The sequence below is a fragment of the Lutra lutra genome, chromosome 2 (assembly GCF_902655055.1).
Source record: "Lutra lutra chromosome 2, mLutLut1.2, whole genome shotgun sequence".
In the NCBI taxonomy this organism is placed as follows: Eukaryota; Metazoa; Chordata; class Mammalia; order Carnivora; family Mustelidae; genus Lutra; species Lutra lutra.
Window position 1 is genome coordinate 84,697,375 of NC_062279.1, and position 24,056 is coordinate 84,721,430.

Genomic DNA, 24,056 nt, shown 5'->3' on the forward strand with positions numbered 1-24,056 from the left:
TTTTTTCTGCGTTAGAGTGCAGTAGGTAATCCTATGGCTCACCTCCACTTTTCCTCACAATTCTCCCAAACTCCACGTGGCTAGCATTTTTCTAGATATATATGCTAAGTATACTAAATATATTTGCATTTATATATAGTTACATAATTCTATAGATGTATAGCTATATAGTTTTATATGAGAAGAATATTGAGAATTGATGAGTTAATTTATACATTGTCACTCTTTTGTGAATTACTCTAAGAATCTCTCTTAGAGACATTTATTCATTTGCTCACTGGTTCATTCATCCTTTAATTTTGATGCTTCCTCTATCAGACATGCTATTTTCTATGCTTATACACTTCGTGTTGTAGGCTTATGTTTTTCTGAAGCCAAGAGATTGCCCATTGATCTTTTTGTGCCACAATCAAGACTCATGCTTTAAAAATAGAGCTCTTTGACTTTCTTTGTTCATCTGGTAAGAAAAGTGTTTTGGAGAAAACTGAAGGGGGTGTGGTGATGTCATGGTTGTTTTCTCTTGTGGGTTTATCTTCCTGTTCTGTTTCTGGTTTTCTAAGTTTGTTGTTGGTTCAAAGAACATTTTTGTAAAATGTGCTTAGGCACCAGGAGAGAGATATTGAACTGAACCTTCATCTCTCTTATTCTCTGTTGGTTGGGTTCCTTTGATGTGGGCATGAGGCAGACCACACTGTTTTGAGTTTTAAAAGAAGGAAACACAAGAGTCATATTTATTAATAGCTCTTTTTATGTTTTTAATCCCATTTTATGAACTGTATGTAGATTTTTTTTCTTCCGTTGTTTGAAGTATTTTCTTTAGTAGCATGAAAAGAGTAGTTTTTTAGGTTTTGTGTTTGTCCTATTTTTTACACCGAAGCAAACATTACTGCTAACTCAGATTATTTTAAGGTGTCAGATTTCAGACATTTGTGTTGGTCATTTACAGTAGCCCACAACCTCTTTTGCTAGGACTACCTGTGGTTAAATTCTTCTGGTTTATCTCTCTTTATAGAAGCAAGTTAATGATACAAAGAAAAGTCAATTTAAGTTCTAAAGAGTGTAGCTTATCTATTCAAGGCAGAAAATGGAAGCAAGTTCATCTTTTCAAGACATAATTACTCAATACCTATTATATACCAGTCACTGTTTGAAGTATTTGGGATACATCAGTCAGTAAGACAGATAAAAATTCCTGTTCTCAGAGAACTTAACAACAAAAGCTTATGTTGCCTTGTTTATTATCTGTTCTATGTTTAGTTGTGTACACAAACAAAATCCAAGTTTAGAATTACAGAAGAACAAGTAATTAAAAGGGTAACTGAGTGAGTTAAAGGCAGCTATGCCTCCTTGTTTGGTTCTAATCTTTTGTTTGTACAGGATGTGTGGATTTTAACGTGGGCTGTGAGTAATATAGCAGACTCTGTTTTTCTTTATTTCAAGGGCAGATCTTTTTCTAATGTTAGTTTTAAGCTCACATTTCATATCATGTAATGATTTTCATAATTCTTCATGATTGCCACTTTACTACATTTAGAACGTTCTGATATGTAGCTAATAAATTAAAACCACATCTCATTCCATAAGGGATGTAAGCCTCCTCATGCCAAAATAAATAATGACTTCCTTTTATTTGTAAGACAGAGGCTAAAATTACTCACAAAACCTAATCAGTATGTGTTGGTTTTTTAGGAAACAAAAGCATATTTGGGAGTTTTCTTATTAATTTTTCCAGTATAAATTCACAGATTTTTGCGAACACCACAATTCAGCTCCCTTATTTAATGGAGAAAGAAATTGAGGGTGAAAGGGATTCAGTGAATTGCCTAAGGATACACAGTGAGTACATGGCAGAATCGGACTTAAACCTTTTCCTGGAACCATCATCTGTCCCTTATTGCTCTGTGTCGGATGATAACACCTTTCAATATCTTTTTTGTATATTGCCTATTTGAGCCTTACATCAACTTATGGTATAAGTAAAGTAGATGCTTTTGTGTCCATCTGCAAATTAAGAGAATAAAGGACCTCGAGTCTTAGTGACTGGCTGAGGGAAACCGTAACAAACCTGACACTTGAATTTACCTCTTGGACTTCCCTTTTAAGGCTCCTTCCATTATTATGCTTTTATTTTTCCTTTTAAACTAAACACAAAGCTAAGATAGAGTTTCATTGTCTCAACTAAATATGATAGAAAAATGATCTCTCATTGTGGCTTCTTATATAAGCTTCTCTGAAATACCAAATTATCTCCTAATGTATTTGCTCTTTTCAATTGACTGCATAAAATTTAGTGGAATCTTCCAAAATGGCTATGTTTTTCTTAAGAATCCTTTTCATTATCATTATGAGACAAAGTTTTCAGTCCATTCCATTCCTTTCAGCCACTACAACTTAGTAACCCAGATTTGTGTATGAAATCAATAGCATAACGTCACTTATTTACTGAGTAAGTTTCTATATTCTCACAAACTGAATATAGGAAAGGCATCATAAAAACGAATAACCAAAAAGATATTGGTATGGACAACCCATAGTGTTTGGTCTGTCTCTGTTTTTGAGAAAACCACACTTACAGACTCCATGTTTGGTGATGATTATGATTCTGTGTTTGTTTGTTTGTTTATTTGAAGTAGGCTCCATGTCCAACATGGATCCAAGTGCAGGGCTTGAACTCAAGACTCTGAGATCAAGATCTGAGCTGAGATCAAGAGCTAAATGCTTAACCAACTGAGCCACCCAGAGGCTCCTTGTACTTGTTTTTGTTCTTAACTATCCCATAGTTTGTAAGTCTAGTGGTGACCCACAGGTTATTTTCTGACTATGAATGACCACCTTGGTTAAGAGCATCTCATCTTTTTCAGGATATCAGAGTTTGAAAGTCAGTATTGCTTAATTAATAGAATTATATGTATGTTAGATTTTAATTAAGAGAGGACCTTTGTCTTTAAGTTCAGTTAAATATCAATTAAAAAATATTTCATCCCAACACTTTTCTCTATTTAAATAAGAAGTGACAAGGTAAAGAACATAGGCAAACATTATGCACATTATAATTGGTATGTACAAATCCAAACACTCAGTAATTCAAGCATAAAATAACCAGAGCTCATGAACAACCAGTAAATGAATCAACTTCTATTTTTCTAAAGTTAAAGTTTGTCCCCTGCACTGGTGGGTAATGATAATGTGCAAATGTCATGAAAAAAATGAGAGCCAAGTAATCACTGTACCTTAAAATATGAAAATATAAATCCATAAATTCTAAACTGACAAATATATAAGCAGAGAGAGGTATTCATTTTATTGACCATCTTCACATTTATTACATATATAAATATGCACATTTATAAGAAACATATATTATAGAGCTATATATAACATTTTTCTGGCCCCTCCACTTTTTAAAAAAAAATATTTATTTATTTGAGAGTGAGAGAAAGCATGTAAGTGGTGGGGAGGGGCAGAAGGTGAGGGAGAGAGTTTCAAGCAGAATCAAAACAGAATCAAGGGAGAGTTTCAAGCAGAATCCAGGCAGAGCATGACTCAAAGCTTGATCCCATGACTCTGAAATCATGATCTGAGCAAAAACTAAGAGTCAGATGCTTAACCGACTACACCACCAGGCAGACCTTGTCCCTCAACTTTTAATAGACACCTCAGTTTATTAAAAAATAATGGATTCAGAAAGACTTAAATGTGAGTAAGAAATCCATTAAAATCCTAGAGGAGAACTCAGGTAGTAAACTCTTTGATCTTGACCACAACAACTACTTGCAAGACACGTCCTATGAACTATTGAAACTTTGTCAAAATAAAAAGCTTCTGCACAAAAAGAGAAGGAGTCAGCAAAACTAAGAGGAAACCTGGGAGAAGATATTTACAAATGACATATCAGATAAAGGGCGGGTATCCAAGAGCTATAAAGAACTTATTAAGCTCAACACACCCACAAAAAATAATAATCCAGCCAAGAAATGGGCAGAAGACATGAACAGACACTTCACCAAAGAAGACATACAAATGGGCAACAGACACATGAATAAATGTTCCATGTCACTGGTCATCAGGGAAATACAAATGAAAGCCACAATGAGATACCACCTTGTATCAGTTAGAATGGCAAAAATTAACAGAACAGGAAACAACAAATGTTGGCAAGGATGTGGAGAAAGGGGAACCCTCCTACACTGTTGGTGGGAAGACAAGCTGGTGCAGCCACTCAGGAAAACAGTATGGAGGTTCCTCAAGAAATTAAAACTAGAGCTACCCTACGACCCAGCAATTATACTACTGGATATTTACCTCAAAGAAACAGACGTAGTGAAAAAAAGGGGCATCTGCACCCCAATATTCATAGCAGCAATATCCACAATAGCCAGACTGTGGAAAGAGCCAAGATGTCCATCAACAAATGAATGAATAAAGAAGATGTGGTTTATATATACAAGGAATTATTACCCAGCTATCAGAAAGGATGAATACCTACCATTTGCATCAACATGGATGGAACTGGAGGGTATTATGTTAAATGAAATAAAGTCAATCAGAGAAAGACAAGAATCATATGGTTTCACTCATATGTGAAATATAAGAAAGAGGGCAGAGGATCATATGGTAGGGAGAGAAAACTGAATGGGAAGAAATCAAAGAGGGAGACAAAACATGAGATACTCTTGACTCTGGGATACAAACTAAGGGTTAAAGAAGGGGATGTGAGTGAGGGGATGGGGTAGCAGGGTGACTGACATTAAGGAGGGCGCATGATGTGATGAGCACTGGGTATTATATGCAACTGGTGAATTACTGAACACTACATCTGAAACTATTGATATACTATATGTTGGCTAATTGAATTTTTTATTAAAAAATTTTTTTTTTAATTTATCTAACAGACAGAGATCACAAGTAGGCAGAGAGGAATGCAGAGAGAGAGAGGAAGGAAAGCAGGCTCCCTGCTAAGCAGAGAGCCGATGCGGGGCTCTATCCCAGGACCCTGGGATCACGACCTGAGCCGAAAGCAGAGGCTTTGAACCCACTGAGACACCCAGGCACCCTGGCTAATTGAATTTAAATAATGATAATAAAAAAGGACTTTAAAAGCATGACAGAAAAGTTTAAACTTGATTACAAGAGGGAATAAGGAATGACATGAGGGTTTTGAGCATGAGCCTGTCATGGTGATGTTTAAGGAAATTTACCCTAGGAATGGTATGCTAGGTGGATTATAGAACAGGAAAATTTAAACAGGGAATATATATTAATTAACAAGGCCTATATAGTAATATATCATTGTAATAATCCATGGGTAAACTACTTGGGTTTTACTAAGGAAATAGACATACAGAAAGGAAGGAACTAATTTGAGGATATTTTAAGAAATAATGACTAATTTGTTTTATTAATGGAAGAGGTTGAGTCATACATAATTTTAACTAAATGATTGATGATCTGACTGATGTCAAATTGACAAATGCTCTGGAGAACACCTAGAAAGAGGTATAGAACTTAATTCAGGTGAAAGGGCATGGGGGGACACTAGGATAAAGAAACCATTGAAGCCACAAGAGCATATGAATATTTTTATGAAAATCATATACAACAGTAGTTTTCAAACATTATAAAGCATAGAGGAATTACCGGTGGAGATTGTTTAAAATGCAGTTCCTAAATCTTTCCCCACAAGTACAGATCAGAATATCTAAGAGCCTGAAATGCTTGTTTTTAGAAGTAGCCCAGACGATTCTGATGCAAGTGGCCATAGGATATCTTTTGAAACCCTAAAGAGCCCTAGGACTTAGTAGAGAAATCTTAGACACCTAAGGAGGGCAGAGCACTGTTGAAATCCAAGGAATTGTTAGGAGAGGCTGACGAAAAGCCAGCAAACACGGATATAACCAAAGGAAGGAATCCAAGAGCAATCAAGGAGCATCACGTAGCCAGTAGATTGTAGGAATCAAGGACCATAAGGATGGAGACAACTTCTGGTTGCTCATCTTTCATCTGGTGGTGGGGGTCATAAAATACTAGATGATTCTCACCAGAGATAATATGCTTTTAAATAGCAGTGTGACCATAGTACAGATACTTATTTTATTAGATTTCACAATTTATGTTATTGTGGTACATTTTGCTAGTAGTTTGATTATTTATAACATTTTTAAAAAGATTTTATTTATTTATTTATTTATTTGACAGAGAGATCACAAGTAGGCAGAGAGTCAGGCAGAGAGAGGAGGAAAGCAGGCTCCCTGCTGAGCAGAGAGCCTGATGCAGGGCTTGATTCAGGACCCTGAGATCAGGCCCTGAGCCGAAGGCAGAGACTTACTCCACTGAGCCACCCTGGCACCCCTTTAACATTATTTTTGTTTGTATCTTGGGAATCACATGTTCAAACTGTTTTATATATATAATTTCTATAAAGCATGATATAACTTAACTTCAGCAATTTATTGACTCAAATACAGGTCTCCTAAATATATTCATTTGATGGTTCTAAAATTTCTATTGATACATATCCTTGAAACTTTTTATATAATAAGAATCCCACATTTAGAGAAGAGTTTTGGGCAGTTATTTTTCAAGACACACATATTGAAGTCCAGTCTCAATCTTCACTATTATATCCAGTTCCTATATAGGAAGGTAGTATATATATTTTTGTAACAAACATATCTTCTTTTTCTGGATATATATATATATATATATATATATATATATATATTTATTTATTTATTTCTAATTACAAATAATTACAAATATATATATATATATATATATATATATATATATATATTTATTTCTAATTACAAATAACATGTTGTCTTAGTCCATTCAGGCTGCTCTAACAAAATACCACGGACTGGGTGGCTTAATAAGAGAAATTTATTTCTCATAGTTCGGAAGCTGCAAGTCTGAGATCAAAGTCTGGCCAATTCAATTCCTGGTGAGAGCTCTTCCTGGCTTGTGGACAGTTACCGTCTCTCTTTTTTCACATGGTAGAGAGAGAGTGAGCTCTCTGCTGTCTCCTCTTATGAGGACGCTAATCCTATAAGATCAGGGCTCCACCCCTATGACTCCATTTAACCTTAATTACTTCCTCACAATGCAGCCATACTGCATTTGGAGGAAGTTAAGTATTAAGCCACACTTAAACAAGAATATTTAAGAGACAAAATTCAGTCCATAGCACATATGCTTGTTAGAACTATAGGAGTATAAAAGGTAAAAAAATGACTGTCCCATGATCTCAACCTATAGGAGATGATCTCTCTTGATTGCTGTTCAGATCCTTCCATGTTTTCCAGGATGCATATTTTTCTGTGTGTGCATGTTGGGGGGGAGTGGGGTAGGGTACAAATAAAGTATGTTAGTGTTCATGATTATACTTTACATATTGTTCTGTATTTTTCCCATATAAAATGTAGCATGTAACGTCTTTCTAGATGAAAACATGTATAGTCATTCTTTTTAGATGCCACATTAATATTCTATCGTATTAGTCTACCACAATGGATTGAACCATTCATTTTTTTTCTCGTGCTGTCTCTTTAAGGGTGGGGACTCAGTTTCCTCTTACCCTCCCACCTCTCCCAGATCCCAGCCTGCTAATTTTTTTAAATTCCAGGTTTTAAGTTCCACTGGTTATAAGAACCCATGAAAGTCAGCTCCTCTGGTTTTCAAAGCCAAATGTTATGGGGATTCATCCTCCCCATGCAGGCTTTCTGGTGTGGGGGTCTATTTCTCTTGTCCTTGCCGTCACTGTCCCTCCCTCCTGCAGACAGTTCATGAGTCTGTTTAGTTCCAGACCATGTCTCAATACTTCTGCCACATCTCTTATTATTAGGATACTAAATTATTGTTTATATATTTTCAAAATGTTGTCTTTTGATTTTATTTATAAATAATTAAGTAAATTAAAGAATACATGAATGAATAAGAGAGATCAAAACTTTAATTAAAATACCTGTTAAATTTATAATAAGCATGTGCACACAGGCCACTGTGGGATCGTAGAAGGTGGATCTAAAACAAAGTGGAGGGTATATGAAGGTCACCTACACCAGGGAAGTCTTGAGCTGTGCTTCAAAATGTGACCAGAAGTCAGAGAACATGAAGAAGTTGTTCTAGGAAAGGGGTACAGCAATCCAAATGGAAAAGAGCAAGGTCTATCCTAGAATTTATAAATAGTTCACTGTGTCTGGAACAACAAGGACTGCACAGAGATAGGCTACGGAAGTGAAAAGGGCTCACTTACCAACGACTTGGTCAATGATAGAAAAGGCATTTGAACTGCACCCTGAGACCCTGGTGAGGTACCGACATGTCTAGACTTGGATTTTAGGAAGATTATTACAATACAAGTATGAAAAATGGTTCAGAAGGAGACCTCTGAAGTCAGAAAGACCAACTTGTGGTCTAGTGGAGGCAGACAAGGTGCCTCCTTAGCGCAGTAGGCAGTGCATCAGTCTCATGGTTGAGGCAGACATTAATCTTTTCATTGTCATAATTATCAAGAGTGGAAAATGGGTGAGTCTGGTGGTAGATATTAAGGAGGGCACGTATTGCATGGAGCATGGGTGAGGTGCATAAGAGAAATTTTAAAAATTTCTTTACAATTGGAACTGAGTCAACTCCAGAAGAATATATACCCGGAGAGCAGGGATGACTAGGGGAAGAGGGTCTTTTCATTTATTTCTGGAGGCAGACACTTTTGTCTTATTTGAGTTCTTTTTTTTAACCAAGCATAGACTTTAATAATAAAGAATTTTTAAAGCTCATCAATAATAGATGGTAACAATCTGACATAGAAATTTCCGTGATAATCATTGAGTGCTTGGTGAATCACCAAATTAGTATGAACACAAATTTTAATATGGCTGCTACACCTGGTATAATAATACTTGGTTACACTAATATTTTATAAGTATTCTAATAAACAGTGTTTATACACTTTTTTGTAATAGCCCCATTATAGCTGGAACCATGTGTTCACTGATCAACTTGGAGCGTGTTCAGGAGAAATGAACCATGAGTGAAAGGACTTAAAATCATGTTAGATAAGGAACGACTACAGAAAATGGGGACACTCTGCCCAGAGCAGGTCGGACAAGATATTTGACCTCTGTTACTGATGGTGTGTTATGCCAAAGAGAAGTAAAACATGTTTCATTACATTCCTAATAGAAATAGAAATAAGGGATTAGTGCTGTAAGAGGACAGATTTGGCATAAAAAAAGAAAGAAATTGAATGGCTATCCTCTTTTTTATGCCTAGAAAGCCAACAATTTGGATGTTTTGGCTAGCTTCTCATAAACTGACAAAAATTGCTGTATTCCTTCATTCAACTTATACTTACAGCCCAACTGTATTTTGATAGATCCCACAAAGTTCAACTACATTTATTTGTATGGATTTTCATGTGATAAGTTTGCATGGTTTTTTTCTTTCTCATTAAAAAAACTAACACATTCATTTTTGAAATTGGTTATGTTATATCTGTTTTCATGTTTTCAGACTAGCACATGAAAGGGTGGTGTTCTTAATATTAAATAGTTGGTTTTCTCAGCATTACTGGTTCCTTCCCCAACTTAACCATTCACACCTTCTCTTTTCACCCACACTATGTACACAGTCCTAACTTGCCACTCTTGTCCCCATGGTTTTAGCACTTTTTAAGATTATTCATTTATTTAGAGAGAGAAAGAGAGAGAGCCTAGCAAGCAGGGGAGGAGCAGAAGGAGAGAGAGAAGCAGACTCCCCATTGAGCAGGGAGCCCAATTTGGGGCTCAATCCCAGGACCCCAAGATCATGATCTGGGCTGAAGTCAGATGCTTAACAGACTGAGACACCCAGCCCTTCTACGCCACCCTGTACCATGGTTTTTAACACTGATTCAAGTTTTCTTACCCACAGCCATCAACATTATATCTTCTCATCAACAAAGATGGAGCCAGCTAATAAAGAGGGCTGTCCTACACCATCCAGTTCAGGTCAGGTGTCAAATAACTCAGAGGATGACATTTTAGTTTCATTCTGTAGATTTAGGATCCCGATGCCTGCTCAGATTGTGATCACCCTACAATCCTCCATTAGCTGAGATTATTTTGGATTATGGTGTATACTCTGCCATCCCATCATCCTGGGCTGGTGATATGGTTGTTAAGACCTAACAAAGGCAACACAATTTATGTTTACTGCTGAACTGATATACTTTCAGGATCTCTAATCTTTAAGCTCTGGGGAAATATTGCTTACCTGATGGAATTTGGACCATAATTTTGCAAATATGCTCAAACTCTTGGATTGGAAAGTAGATGCATTAGGGTTCTCTAGTAATGAAACCAGTAAGAGTGAGAGAGATAGATAGATAATAAGAAGATAGATAGGTAGGTAGAGGTAGATGTAAAGAGATTTATTATAAGGAATTAGCTCAGGTGATTATGGAGGCAAACCAGTCCCAAGATCTATAAGTGAGTTGGTCAAATGGAGATCCAGGAGAACCAATGGTGTAGTTCCAGTCTGATGCTTGTAATCTCAAGATTTAGGAAGAGCTGATGTTTCAGTATAATTCTGAAAGCAGGAAAAAAAAAAACTAATGTCTCATTTCGAAGGGAATCAGGCATGGGAAATTGCCATTTGTCAGGGAAGTATCAGTCTTTCTGTTGTATTTAGGCCTTCAACTGGTTTACGGAGGCCCATCCACATCAGGGAGGACAATCTGCTTGAATTAGTCTACCTGTTTAAATATTAATCTCATCCAAAACACCATCACAGAAACATGCAGCATAATGTTTGACCAGATGTTTGGGCACCCCGTGGCCCAGTCAATCTGACATAAAATTAACCCTCACAGTGGGGTTAGCAGACCCAGGGTGATAGTTGCTCCTCAGTGTTTACTGCATGTTCTCTGTTTTTCAATTCTTTTTCTCTCCTACCCAGGAATTATTTACTTAACATCAACTCTTAGTCATTTGGAATCTACTACACTTTTGTTGATGGTCTGTGCTCGTGATGGTGGTGGGCTCACATCTGTCATTAATGCTGACATCACTATACACATTCTTCAGACAACTCTGGCACCCGCTGAATTTGAAAGGCCTAAGTATACTTTCTCAGTTTATGAAAATGTACCTGAAGACAGTCCTGTGGGAACAGTGAAAGCAAAAGAGTCCTCGAGTAAGTACTTAGGTCTTGTGCCTTGTTAAAATCCATTATTGGAACACTTCCTGTGTTTTTCTTAAGTTGTGTAATCATGACTAAATCTTTTCCTTTCTCCATGCAGAAAGAATGGAGACCACACGATCTGTGGCTCACTCTTTGTTCTTTCAACATTATTTCTATCCTACAATTTTTCCTAATCAAAAAAGTAATAGATACTTTTGAAAAGTTTAAAATAGAGAATGATTATAATGTAGAAAGTATACATCTATAACCTACTCCTCCAAACACACAAATGTGCATACACACACATTTAAAAAATTTTTAAGTCTTCTTTTTTTTTTTTAAGATTTTACGTATTTATTTGAGACAGAGAGAGAAACAGAGAGAATGAGCAGGATGTGGGACAGAGGGAGAGGGAGAAGCAGAGACTCCCCACAGAGCAGGGAGCCTGACATGGGACTCGATCCTGGGACCCTGGGATCATGACCTGCGCTGAAGACAGATACTTATCTGACTGAGCCACCCAGGCACCCCACACCTTAAAAATTTTTTTGTGAAAAGGGGAGAAGGGTGGGGGGATGGGTGAGCCTGGTGGTGGGTATTAAGGAGGGCATGTATTGCATGGAGCACTGGGTGAGGTGCATAAACAACGAATTTTGCAACACTGAAAAAAAAAGAAAATTAAATTAAATTAAAAAAGAAACTAAAAAAAAACAAAAGAAAATACATCCTGCTGTATTTGTTATTTTAAAACTTTCCTTTACCGTCCATTTTATATATTGAGGACAGTTTTCCAAGTAACTGGACATCATTCTGTTTCATTAAAAAAAAGTTTGCATAGTATTTTGACTTAGATATAAAGATAATTTCTTGAAACATTTTCCTTTTGCTATTAATTTGAATGATTTATAGCCATTTTTTGTAGTCCAAATAATACTCAAGCAAATATTCATATATGATTTATGAAGTTTTCTCAGTGGGGTAGATTCCTAGAAATGAATTATTTGTCCAAAGATCTTGTTCTGCTCTCAGTCCACTTCTTCTCTGTCCTCTTTTCCTTCTCTTAAACTTTGTGGGGGGTATTTGCCACTCATAGGTAGATATCATTGAGAAGCGCCAAGCATAACCTTAATTCGGCTTCCCCAAATATGTAAAACAGGCATCCAAATTATTTTCTGAATATCTTTCCCTTTTACTTAATGCAGAATGATTGAAAGGAAGATAGTGAAACCTGTGCCTTGCTCCCTGTCCATTGGGCATTACCTTTGTCTGCTAATACATCTTGACCATGGTGTCCACCTTTCAGTAGATTTTGGAGAGTTGAGGAGGTTATGTCATTGCATTGTGTTTTCCATGGATGTAGTCTATATCTGGGATATATATGTATATATAGACACACACATATATATATGTATGCACATATTAATGCTTTTAAGTTTTCAGCGTTTCCCGTAGGTGCATTCCAGTAAGTGTATAAGGTGATTGCTTTTTCTTTCTATTTTTTTTCTTTTCCCTCCCACTCTTTTTTTTTTAGATTCCTCAGAGCCAATTTTTTACAGAATCTCCTCTGGTGATCTGGACAGAAAGTTCTCTATTCACCCATGGCTGGGCGTCATTCGAACCCAGAAGCCTCTGGATCATGAAACACAGCCTGTGGTTGTGCTCACAGTACAGGCTCAGCTTGGCAGCTCCCCGGCCTACAGCAGTACAGAGGTCAACATAACTGTAATTGATGTCAATGACAACCACCCGGTATTTCCCAAAGCCTCTGATGCCGTTACAATACCTCGGACCACGTTGCCCGGCACAGCCTTGTACCTCGCCCGTGCACAAGACAAAGACAGTGGGCAGAACGGATTCATCAGATACACGATTGCAAGCCAGACTCCAAGCGTCTTTGCCATCGACGCCGGACTGGGGGCAGTGTACCTCAATGAGAGTCTGCGAAGTCCCGTGCCCCGGAAGTGCACGCTCACTCTGCTGGCCCAGGACTTGGGCATTCCTCCTCAGGCATCCCTGCTAGTGCTGACAGTCGTGATTGAGGAACAGGAGCAAAGCCCATCCTTGACGTTTGAAAACTTGGTCTACCAAGTGGAAGTCAGCGAGTCTCTCTCACTGATGACCCAGATCCTGCAAATACAGGCTTTCCCACTTGGCCCACAGAGCACAACGTCGCACCTCCGGTACGCTCTAGAGCCCAGCACGGACTCCTCTGTGTTCGGCATCCGCCCTGACACGGGTTGGATTTATTTGCGGCGACAGCTTGATTATGAATCCACACAGACATATAATTTTAGAGTGTTTGCCTGGATCCTGGAGGACAGATTGTCGCAAAATGTGAGCACTTCAGTAATTGTTCATGTCCTGGATGAGAATGACAATTCCCCTACCTTCTTGCATGATGTGTTGTTTTTGAAAGTCGAGGAGAGTCCTGTTCCCCAAGGGGTAATAGGCAAAATTACAGCAATTGACAGAGACTCGGGAAAGAATGGACAGCTGTCATATTTCCTTTTGTCTGATGGAAAATTCTTCAAGATGAATCCTAAAACAGGTAGCATTTTGTAGCTTCCACTTACTCCTTTAAAGTCGAAATGAACTAAACTCAAGTCTTTTAGTGATAACATTACAAACATGCAGTTAAAATTAGTTTCTAGTAGATACCTTATTCAATTAGAGAATTGTGATTTTAAAATGGAAGACAAAATTGAATAGAATTTTACCTGTAATGGTTCACACTTCTTTTGCCTCACACCCGCATATTGCCAATATATGGTTCTTATTCTCAATTAGAGCTACAATCAGAAATGGACTGAAGAAATCCCTGCACAGAGTCTGATTTTCCCCCCGACCATTCTACTTTACTTGATTTTTTTTTAAAACCCAAATAATATTTTATAAACTATAAATGTCATTGATGTAAAGCTAGAAAAAAATCCATTAGGTAAAGTTGCAAAATCACTCTATTGATGTTTATCCCCATTCTCATTCTGATAAGGGAACCATAGTGAAAAAGGCAAATATTTCCTCTGAATTTTTTCTCCAAGTCTTCATTATGAGTTTAAATATTAAAATTCTATTGTATTTAAAATTTATAGTGCAGAAATTTACAAGGATTTTATTTAATTCTGCAACCACCTCCAAATGAAATATGTTCATACGGCAACTGTATAGCTGAAGAAACTTGATACTCAGAGAGCTCAAAGAACATGTCCCAGTTTATGGAGCCGGAAGGAAATAAGAGGAGGCCACGACCTGTAGAATGTGATTGGTACCCCCTGCCCCATAGTGGGACGAAATTTGAATCCAGTGCTCATGAATTTCAAGCCTTTTTTCTCATAAAGGGCCTGCTGTGTGAATTAGAAAAGGTTCCCCCTCCTCCAGTAGATGGAGCTTTACACCAGGGTATATGAATTGCCAGGAAGGCTGCAAAGTGTTCAGCTCCCATTCACTCCCAGGCTGGGAAGCCCTCTGCAGGGCACAAACTGCAGAGCAGTGCGAGATGATTTGCTTTCTTGTGCCTTCCAGATGCTAGGTAGTTTTGTAGGTCTTCTATTTCCACTTGGGACTAAATAAATAAATAAATAAATAAATAAATTAAAGTATACAGTTGGTTTCCCCATGGTTTTCTCTCTCCTACAATTAGTATAGCACCCAGCCTCAGAAGACCAGATGTCCTTTCCTAGAATTGTTATATGGCTCGAAGCAAGTAGCTTAACCTCAGAGCTCAGTTTCCTTACCATGAATAGAAGAGATAATTCTTGACATGCTCCCTGTTTTGCTCTGAGGGGGAAAGAGTTAAATCTGTGAAGGGGCTTGCAAGACTACATTCTCACAAACGATTCCCATTCTCCAGGGCTGGGTACAGGGTTACCACACAGGGGTCGAGGGCACCCTTCAGAGCATTGCAGGCCTGCCTGTCTTCCACATTTCTACATCCTGATGCTCAGCAGTTGGCATGGTGTCTGGGACTAGCTCTCCTGGAAGCCTGCGGCAGCGTCCCCTGTGCCCAGGTCCAGGCTGAGCGTCAACAGTCTTTTCTTCACTGACTTTCTAACTGTGGCTTGCCAATCAGAGTTGGTTCATCAGGTAAAAATCTGCTTGCCATTCAGGATTTTAGGGTTTTCAGAGGAGAAGTACAGTTTGGAGCTTTAAAAATGCAGTTGTTGGATATGTGATTTTTGTTACAGATCACACTTCTCATAAACATTTATATAAATGTAGTTTGTAAGTAGATGGACATAGTAAATAGCACATTTCAGCTCAACAATTTAGCAATTTACCCAAACATGAATTTTCCTTTCTTTGGCTTCTGATTTCACTCGTTGTTTTGTTCTACACACTGTCATTTCATTTGGACGAAGAGGGCAAAACCAATCTTAGAAATGGTAATGTTAGCTGGAAGTTACTTCATATTGACTTTCTCATAAATAGATATTTCCATAAATAGTGAGGGAAGTAATGGCTGGTGGAGCTCTGCAGCAGGAGCTAGGCTGTCTGGAGAGACCATGTGGCCTCCAGTGGTCCTTGGCATCAAGTAGAGGCAGCTATGATTTTATGGCTGAGTCTCCATGGCTGAACCATGATGGAAGTTTCTAGAAAATAGTGAGGAAAACATGGAAAATAAGGCTTGCAAAACATTGAGTTACTATCCATTGGTAATGCAATGGATGGTGGGAAGTCACTATGGATAGTGGGAAGTCACTATCCATTGCGACATATATGTTTTGCGACATAACATAAAGAACTATTTCCATAAAAACTAAACCATTGTCTGTACAATGAATTTGATTTTCAGGAAGGTATTTTGGCATTATTTTAAAGTAATGGTAACAACTGTCATATTTGTAATAATGCACAGCTTACAAAAGACTTTAAAATTTAGAATTGTATTTGTTTCCAGTAGCCCTAGGAGGTATGCTAGGGAGAGGTCCTTCCATGTCTAAGGTAGAGAAATTGGGACCCAAACCCTGAACTTTCAATATCAGAGCTGAAGTGCTTTCCATTATTCTGTGTGGCAATATGAAGAGGGATATACTATAATTTTAAATCTTCTAAATTATTACTAAGTTCCCATGAGGTATTTTACATTTACCTTTATGAATTCATTTTTTAGTTCAGATGGTGGATGGCAGACAGCTTGAAATACAAAGAAGGACAAATTGGAGATGGCATTTTCAGGAGAAACTTCAGAAAATTTAACAGTAGAGCCACACTGCTAATGTACATTAACTTAGAAATGATGCATTTACTCTGAGTTTTATGCCTCGTTTTCCTTTTTGTGAATGAGCTGGGATGGGGTCATTCTAGTACCCAGTGACAGCCTCTTGTTCTCTGTGCTCCTTAGGTGAATTTATCAGTTGGGTGGCATTGGATCACGAGCTTCAGGTGCACCACCAGGTGACTGTCCTAGTGACCGATCATGGCTCCCCGCCACGGAACGCCACCATGGTGGTTTATGTCTCAGTGACTGATATCAACGATAACAGGCCATATTTCCCACAGTGTCTCCCTGGAGAGGAACTGCACGTCAAGGTTTGTGGAGTGAAGTAGACTTGCAGTGATTTTGTAATAATCTTAGTCGTTTGTTTGGAGCACCATCTTGTGGTAAAAAGTGTGAATTTATCAAATCAGTCTCCGTGTGGCAATGCATACGTCTCCAGAAGATCTAAAAATTGTGTACATGTCAAAAAAAAAAAAAAAAAAAGGACTCCACAAATTAAAGAATAAATAAAGTGGTTATATGTGCAATTTGGGATCACACATCCAGTTGTATAATGATGTGGTTTTTCCTTTGTACACAAACATAATGGTGCCCCACTATCAGTAATGCTCAGACGTGGATTGTTTTCCCAGTAATTTGCATGCATCTCTTGGTACAGAGCTCCTTATGGGCAACTGGAACACGCCTCTAAGCTGGTGAGTTAATTATAGGGGAACATCTGTAGCTCTAAAGTAGAAATATGTGCAACCAGAGACTATAAAATTTGATCTTTGGTAGCGCCTGCTGAAATTTCTAATTATATTTATATGATTTCCTCTTTTTCATTTCCATATTTTCTGTTTTATAGTATACATAAAAAATTAGAATATTTGTTCACATACATAATTAATAAACTTATCTTGGAGGTATTTATACTTTTTTAATGGATGGGTTATATGAGTATAAAGTTTGGCAGCTGTTGCTCCAACTGAATTGGACATTCAAATTGTGCTCAGATATGCATATTGAACAACTCAAAAAAGGTACTGAGACAGCTCATAACTTTAAACTATCTTCCAAAGCTGTATTTAAAGAAAATCCTACCAAGGCATTTTTAGAGTATCATTTTGATTTTCACTTATATCATTAAAACATCCCATGGTAGGGTAGTAGGACTCTATACTTGGGAGTTCAACTCCCCATGTACATTTCAATATTCCATGAAAGTTCCTGTTAACTACTGAGGTATATTACCTGTATCAGGTGTGTTTCCTGAAATAAAGACTTATATTTATCTTTAGCATATTTTCGGCCTTTTAAAACATGAGAAGATGCTAGAAATTCTTAAAATATATCCAAAATCTATGATTATTTAGTCAATTTGATTTTTTTCTCAAGATTAGTTCAAATGCTGCAGATAATTTGTTCAAATTGAATTTGTCCAAATTTGTTCAGATTCATAGTATTGTTTCTTTTCATGGATTTGCATTTTTATAACTTTTATATGACAGACATTTGGGTTACAGGTGGGTCTTAACATAGTTTTAAAAGTGCTTAGTAGCAATGTGTTCTTTCACTTAAAGGTTCGTATTTCTTTCTAAAATTTCACTGACCAATTTTTAAGACGTTTGTTTTAATGACAGGTTCTTGAAGGTCAGCCAGTAAATATGTTGGTTACAACTGTGTTTGCAAAGGATTTCGACGAAGGAAACAATGCAGAAGTTGTATATTCAGTATCTTCAGGTAAAAGTCGCCCTTCTTAAAGGATTAGGAGGTTTTAAAATTTCTTCTTTTGTCTACCAACTCTCTACTATCTTCTGGGAAAATGATTAATGTTGAAAATAACACCAGGTACAAACAAAATACATTTGTGATTATCTAGAATCACCTTATTTAAAAAAAAGTAAGAGTTTAGTGTAAAATCATAGTAGTTTTTCTGTGTCCTAAATAGAAACCAACCAACCATACACATTAAATGGATAATGTTCAATAATCTGAAATACAAATCAACTTTTATTGAAAGTAAAGTAGTAGTGAATCAAAATTGGTATTAAGTATAAAGAAATATGATAATGAATGCCAAACATCTATGAATCTCTATGAAGACTAAATATTCTTTTTTTTTTTTTAAAAAAAGATTTTATTTATTTGAGAGAGAGAGAGAGAAGGAGTGAGAGAGCATGAGTTGGGGGGAAGGCAGAGGGATAGGGAGAAGCAGACATCGTACTGAGCAGGCAGCCCGACATGGGGCTGGATCTCAGGACCCTTAGATCATGACCTGAGCTGAAGGCAGAGGATTAACCCACTGAGCCACCCAAGTGTCCCAGAAGACTTAATATTCTTAAGGTCAGAGTAAATCATACTTAGAAAATGTGACGGTACATGTATCTGCATGTATGTTGGAACTTCACTGAGAGAGGCTCATGTTTATGTTTTTCTTTTAGAATGCACAGGCCTCAGATTTGTTCTGGTGATTAGCTTTAGTTGGCATTACATTTTACACTATTTTTAAATATATTTGTTGCTTTTTCATGTTTGTCATGAAATGTGACATGTTATTTCTTGTTACTAATGCTTTCTCTTTCTCTCAATAAAGAAATTCTTTTTTAAAATCACTAACATTTTATTTATTTATTTATTTATTTATTCATTTTATTTATTTTTTAAAGGATTTATTTATTTATTTGACAGAGAGAGTTGTTGTGGGGGGAGGCAGAGGGAGAGCGGAGAGAGAGAATCTCAAGCAGACTCTCTGCCAACTGCCAAACCTGACAGAGGGCTGGATCTCAGGACCCAGAGATCACGACCTGAGCTGAAACCAATAGTCTGTCACTTAACAGACTGAACCACACAGGAACCCCCCCATAAAAATCACTAGCATTTAAAAACCGAAGCAGATTTTCAAAAATCTCACTCACCATAACAGAGAAAAACCATAGGGTGTTGGGGCAGATTTACTGTGAAGTAATAAAGTTTAAGTTTTTGGTTCCTTCACTTGTAGGGCTCCTCTGGGATAGGAGTAAGGGGCAGTAGACAATTTGTATTTGTAACATTGTCATATCTTTCCTACAGAGAGCCTTTCACATTATCAGGACCAAATAAGGACCATACTGTTAGGAGCATAAGGAGGAGAATTTAAAAAAAAAAGACATTCAAGAACTTTATGTAGGAAATTACAAATTATTCGTGAAAGACCTTAAAGAAGAAAGATATGAAAAGGCCTATCATGTTCATGCTTGGGAAAGTACGAGATCTGAAAGGCAACATATTCAGTGATAATGAGCCTGCACACACACATACACATGCAAACACAGACAGAAATTATTATATTGAGATATAATCCTGAAGGAATTTCCTAGAAGAAAATAAAACCAGGGTATATATTATTCACAGATATATGGACTAGAAAGATAAACCATCACTTTAGAAAAGGGGCTAGTTACAGAGAAGAAGGAGGGGAATGAGATTTGGGGGTATACCCAGATCCTCTGCTGTACTTATACTATGTTATTTATTTAAAACTTTTGAAGACATTCTGGGAATTGAGTAATTTGGAAATGTTTTCATGGGTGTTCATCATCTATTTCCAAATATTTGAAATATTGATTTTCTCAAAATTAGCTTTGAAAATGATACTTGAGGTGTAGCAATATAAAAAAATAATGGTGTATATTGTATCCAATTGCTAAATAGGAGCAACTACAAAATATAAGAAAAAATAGAAAGATAAAAATAAATATAATGTAGAATGCCTGGTTGACTCGGACAGTTAAGCTTCAGACTCTTAATTTCAGTTCAGGTCATGATCTCAGAGTCATGAGATTGAGCCCCACCCAAGTTTAGCGCTGCGTGTGGAGTCTGGGTTTCTCTCTCTGCCCCTAACCCTCACCACTCGTGCTCTCTCTCTTAAAAAAATAAAAGAGAGAGAGAGAAGGGAAAAGAAATAAAAATAAATATAATGCAAAAAAAGACATGTATAACACTTATGAAAACTTCAGTAGGGGCGCCTGGGTGGCTCAGTTCATTAAGCGTCTGCCTTCATCTCAGGTCATGATCCCAGGGTCTTGGGATCGTGCCCCACATGGGGCTCTCTGCTCAGTGGGGAGTCTGCTTCTCCCTCTGCCTCTGCCCCTCGCTCCACTCTCTCTCTCTCTCTCTCAAATAAGTAAGTAAATAAATCCTTAAAAAAATAAATAAAAATTAAGAAATTTCATACGGTATTCATGTAAGAATAAATAAATGGCTCAAAGTGTAGAAATCACAACTAATAGATTTACATAATCTCTTGCTCTATCCTCTAACTTTCTTAAGGGCAGGAGTTCTTTTTTATTTGTCTTTATATTTCCTATGACTGGTAAAGTGTCTGTTCTGTGATAATGACTCATCAAAATGGAACAAAAGAATGAAAGAGAGCCACTAACTAACTCCAGGCTTCGTCAAGAGTTTTTTGGATTGTTTGAAGAGTTTAAATTTAGGGGCACCTGGGTGGCTCAGTGGGTTAAGCCACTGCCTTCGGCTCGGGTCATGATCTCAGGGTCTTGGGATCGAGTCCCGCATCGGGCTCTCTGCTCGGCGGGGAGCCTGCTTCCCTCTCTCTCTCTGTCTGTCTACTTGTGATCTCTCTCTCTGTCAAATAAATAAAATCTTTAAAAAAAAAAAATGAAGAGTTTAAATTTTATTAAAGAATATAAGTCTGTTATTTAACAAAAAACCCATATAATCAATTTGATTAGAAGTACCAGTATGGAGATGCCTGAGCGGCTCAGTTGGTTAATCGTCTGCCTTCGGCTCAGGTCATGATCCCGGTGTCCTGGGATCGAGCCCACCTCAGGCTCCCTTGCTCATGGGGAAGCCTGCTTCTCCCTCTTGTCCTGTCTGCCGCTTCCCATGGTTGTGTTTGCTCACTCACACTCTCCATCAAAAAAATAATAAAATCTTAAAAAAAAATAGAGGTACCAGTATGAATTTATGACATTCGTTAGTGTGTGCACTGTAAAAGGCCAGAAACAATAACTGGCCTGGAAGCACCCCCTCAGGTTCAGAATATAACCTCCCGATACCATGTTCCACCAGAAGGAACCAGGAGTCCTTGAAGAAATACCTGACTCCAGGTCATGGACAGGAAATCTTTACAAGATGAGTCTGTGACATTTTGTTATACCAGATACAAGGGGCTTACTGAAGACTTCTAGGATCATATTAGAAAAGTTCAGGAATCAACTTTAAAAGAATCCTGATGTTCAAATATGGGACAATTTCAACATAGAGAAGAAAAATAATGGCAATAGATTGAAACCCTGCTAATGTGTTTAAATTCACGCTTAATGATTCTTAAAACAGAGATAAGCAAACCTTTAATTATCATAGTTGGAGCCCAGGAGGAGGATGTTACAGAACCACTCCATTATTTTGAACATTGTTAAATAAAAACTTGGCATCAAGTATTTATCCTGACTTTCCTATAATGAACTGTTCTCTTGGGTTATCAATAAGTAGAGATTCATGTTGAAATATATCCAGAAGAAATGATAGGATTTCAGAGATTTGCTTCCAAGGAGGATGGTAAAGGGGAATATTTGAGTAGGGAAGGAAGATTGGTCATGAGTTGATAATTATTGATGCCAGATGACAGGCATAATCATCTCATCGCAACGCAATCTCAATATAAGGTCAATATCATCTTTGTGCAGAGCTCAGTATATCATCCTGTCTACTTTTACATATGTTTGAAAATTTCCATAATAAAACAGTCAAAAATTGATTATGTTTCCTGTCTATATTTTAGGATTATTTTATGTTCATATACTCTCAGAGCCTAAAACAAACAAATCTTCGAAATTATCACAGATGTATGTAGATTCACTAATTCTGCTTTCTGCATTGTCAGTTAACATCAATTTCTTAATTTCTGTGTGTGTGTATAGAAGACAGTTCTGATCACTTCAAGATTGATGCCAACAGTGGTGAAATAAGAACAACCACAATCCTTTCGTATACCTACAGACCTTCCTACAGGATGACCATAACTGCCAGTGACCAGGGACAGCCTCCTCTTCAAGGCCAGGCCATCATTAATATCCAGGTAATGTTCTGAAAGAAATGCTCAACATCACTCAGCATCAGGGAAATACAAATCAAAACCACAGTGAGATACCACCTCACACCAGTCAGAATGGCTAAAATTAACACATTAGGAAACAATAGATGCTGGCGAGGAATCAGAGAAAGGGGAACCCTCCTACACTGGAAAATGGTATGGAGGTTCCTCAAAAGGTTAAAAATAGAGCTACCAGATGACCCAGGAATCATACTACTGGGTATTTACCCTAAAGATACAAATGTAGTGATCCGAAGGGGCATGTGCACCCGAATTTTTATAGCAACAATGTCCACAATAGCCAAGCTATGGAAAGAGCCTAGACATCCATCAGCAGATGAATGGATAAAGAAGATGTGGTATACACACACACAGACACAAACATACACATACACACACTGAAATGTTACTCATTTGGTGAAATCTTACCATTTACATCAACATAGCTGGAACTGGAGGGGTAATTATGCTGAGCAAAATAAGTCAGTCAGAGAAAGACAATTGTCATATGGTTTCACTCATATGTGGAATATAAGAAACAGTGCAGAAGATCATAGGGGAAGGGAGGGAAAACTGAATGGGAAAAAATCAGAGAGGGAGACAAACCATGAGAGACTGACTCTTAACTGTAGGAAACAAACTGACGGTTGTTGGAGGAGAGTAGGAGGGGCATGGGGTAATTGGGTGATGGGCATTAAGGAGGGCACAGGATGTGAAGAGCACTGGGTGTTATATGCAACTGACGAATGACTGAATTCTATATGTGAGACTAATGATGTATTGTATGTTGGCTAATTGAATTAAAAAATATCCAGGTAATGTTCCGTCATCAACATATAGTGTGAAAAGATGTTCAGAAGGTTTTTGTTAGCTTTTTATGTAAATGTGTACAATGAAGATAGCTTAAATACATGAATGCCAATTTTAGAGAACATTTCAATTTAAATTTAAACTAATTAAATTTTATTTTTATTATTAAATATATTATATATTAATTTTATTATTAAATTTTAATTTAATTTAGAGAACATTGCAGATTTATGTGTGTCTTTTTATTATCACTTGAGAAATGATTAGATCCCAGTAACTTAATTTTAACTTTGTATGGTTCCTGACAAGATATTTTACTTTTATCACTACATAGACATTTATGTTGCTTTGCTTATGAAGAACAAAAAAGGGTATTGTCTTTTACTTTTTCCTAATCACAAAGACCTGGTAAATTTGTGGGAGAAACTTGTATGTAAACAAGGGTCAATAATATATCATGTAGTTCTCTGTCATTATTTTTAAATTTAGAGAAGTCACTTGAGAACCATACTTAAAGGCTTTGCTTTAATCATAATGAGCAAACAACTTGTGGGAAGTCTTCTTTGTAGGAGAAATTCACACTCACCAGTCAAAAATGAGATGATTGTGCATAGCTAGGTTTCTTTGTTCATGCATGTGATAATCACTAATATTAATACAGATATGTATAATAATCAAAAATATATATCCCTATTATGTTTCCATAATATATGTTTCCAAATTATATTCTTTACTGATTGAGGATGTGTGGGTTAGGAGAAAATTCTATATCGTAATATTTCCACATCT

At 37.1% G+C, this 24,056-nt stretch overlaps 1 protein-coding gene across 1 annotated transcript in view; it reads left to right on the forward strand.

Moving 5' to 3' along the window:
* LOC125094097 (protocadherin-23-like) overlaps positions 1 to 24,056 on the forward strand; it is a 127,140-nt gene that overhangs the window by 22,840 nt on the left and 80,244 nt on the right. Inside the window, exons 4-8 of the mRNA XM_047719830.1 lie at positions 10,939 to 11,175; positions 12,695 to 13,711; positions 16,505 to 16,692; positions 18,004 to 18,103; positions 22,285 to 22,442. Coding sequence (XP_047575786.1) covers positions 10,939 to 11,175; positions 12,695 to 13,711; positions 16,505 to 16,692; positions 18,004 to 18,103; positions 22,285 to 22,442 — 1,700 coding nt within the window. The remainder of the gene's footprint in view (positions 1 to 10,938; positions 11,176 to 12,694; positions 13,712 to 16,504; positions 16,693 to 18,003; positions 18,104 to 22,284; positions 22,443 to 24,056) is intronic.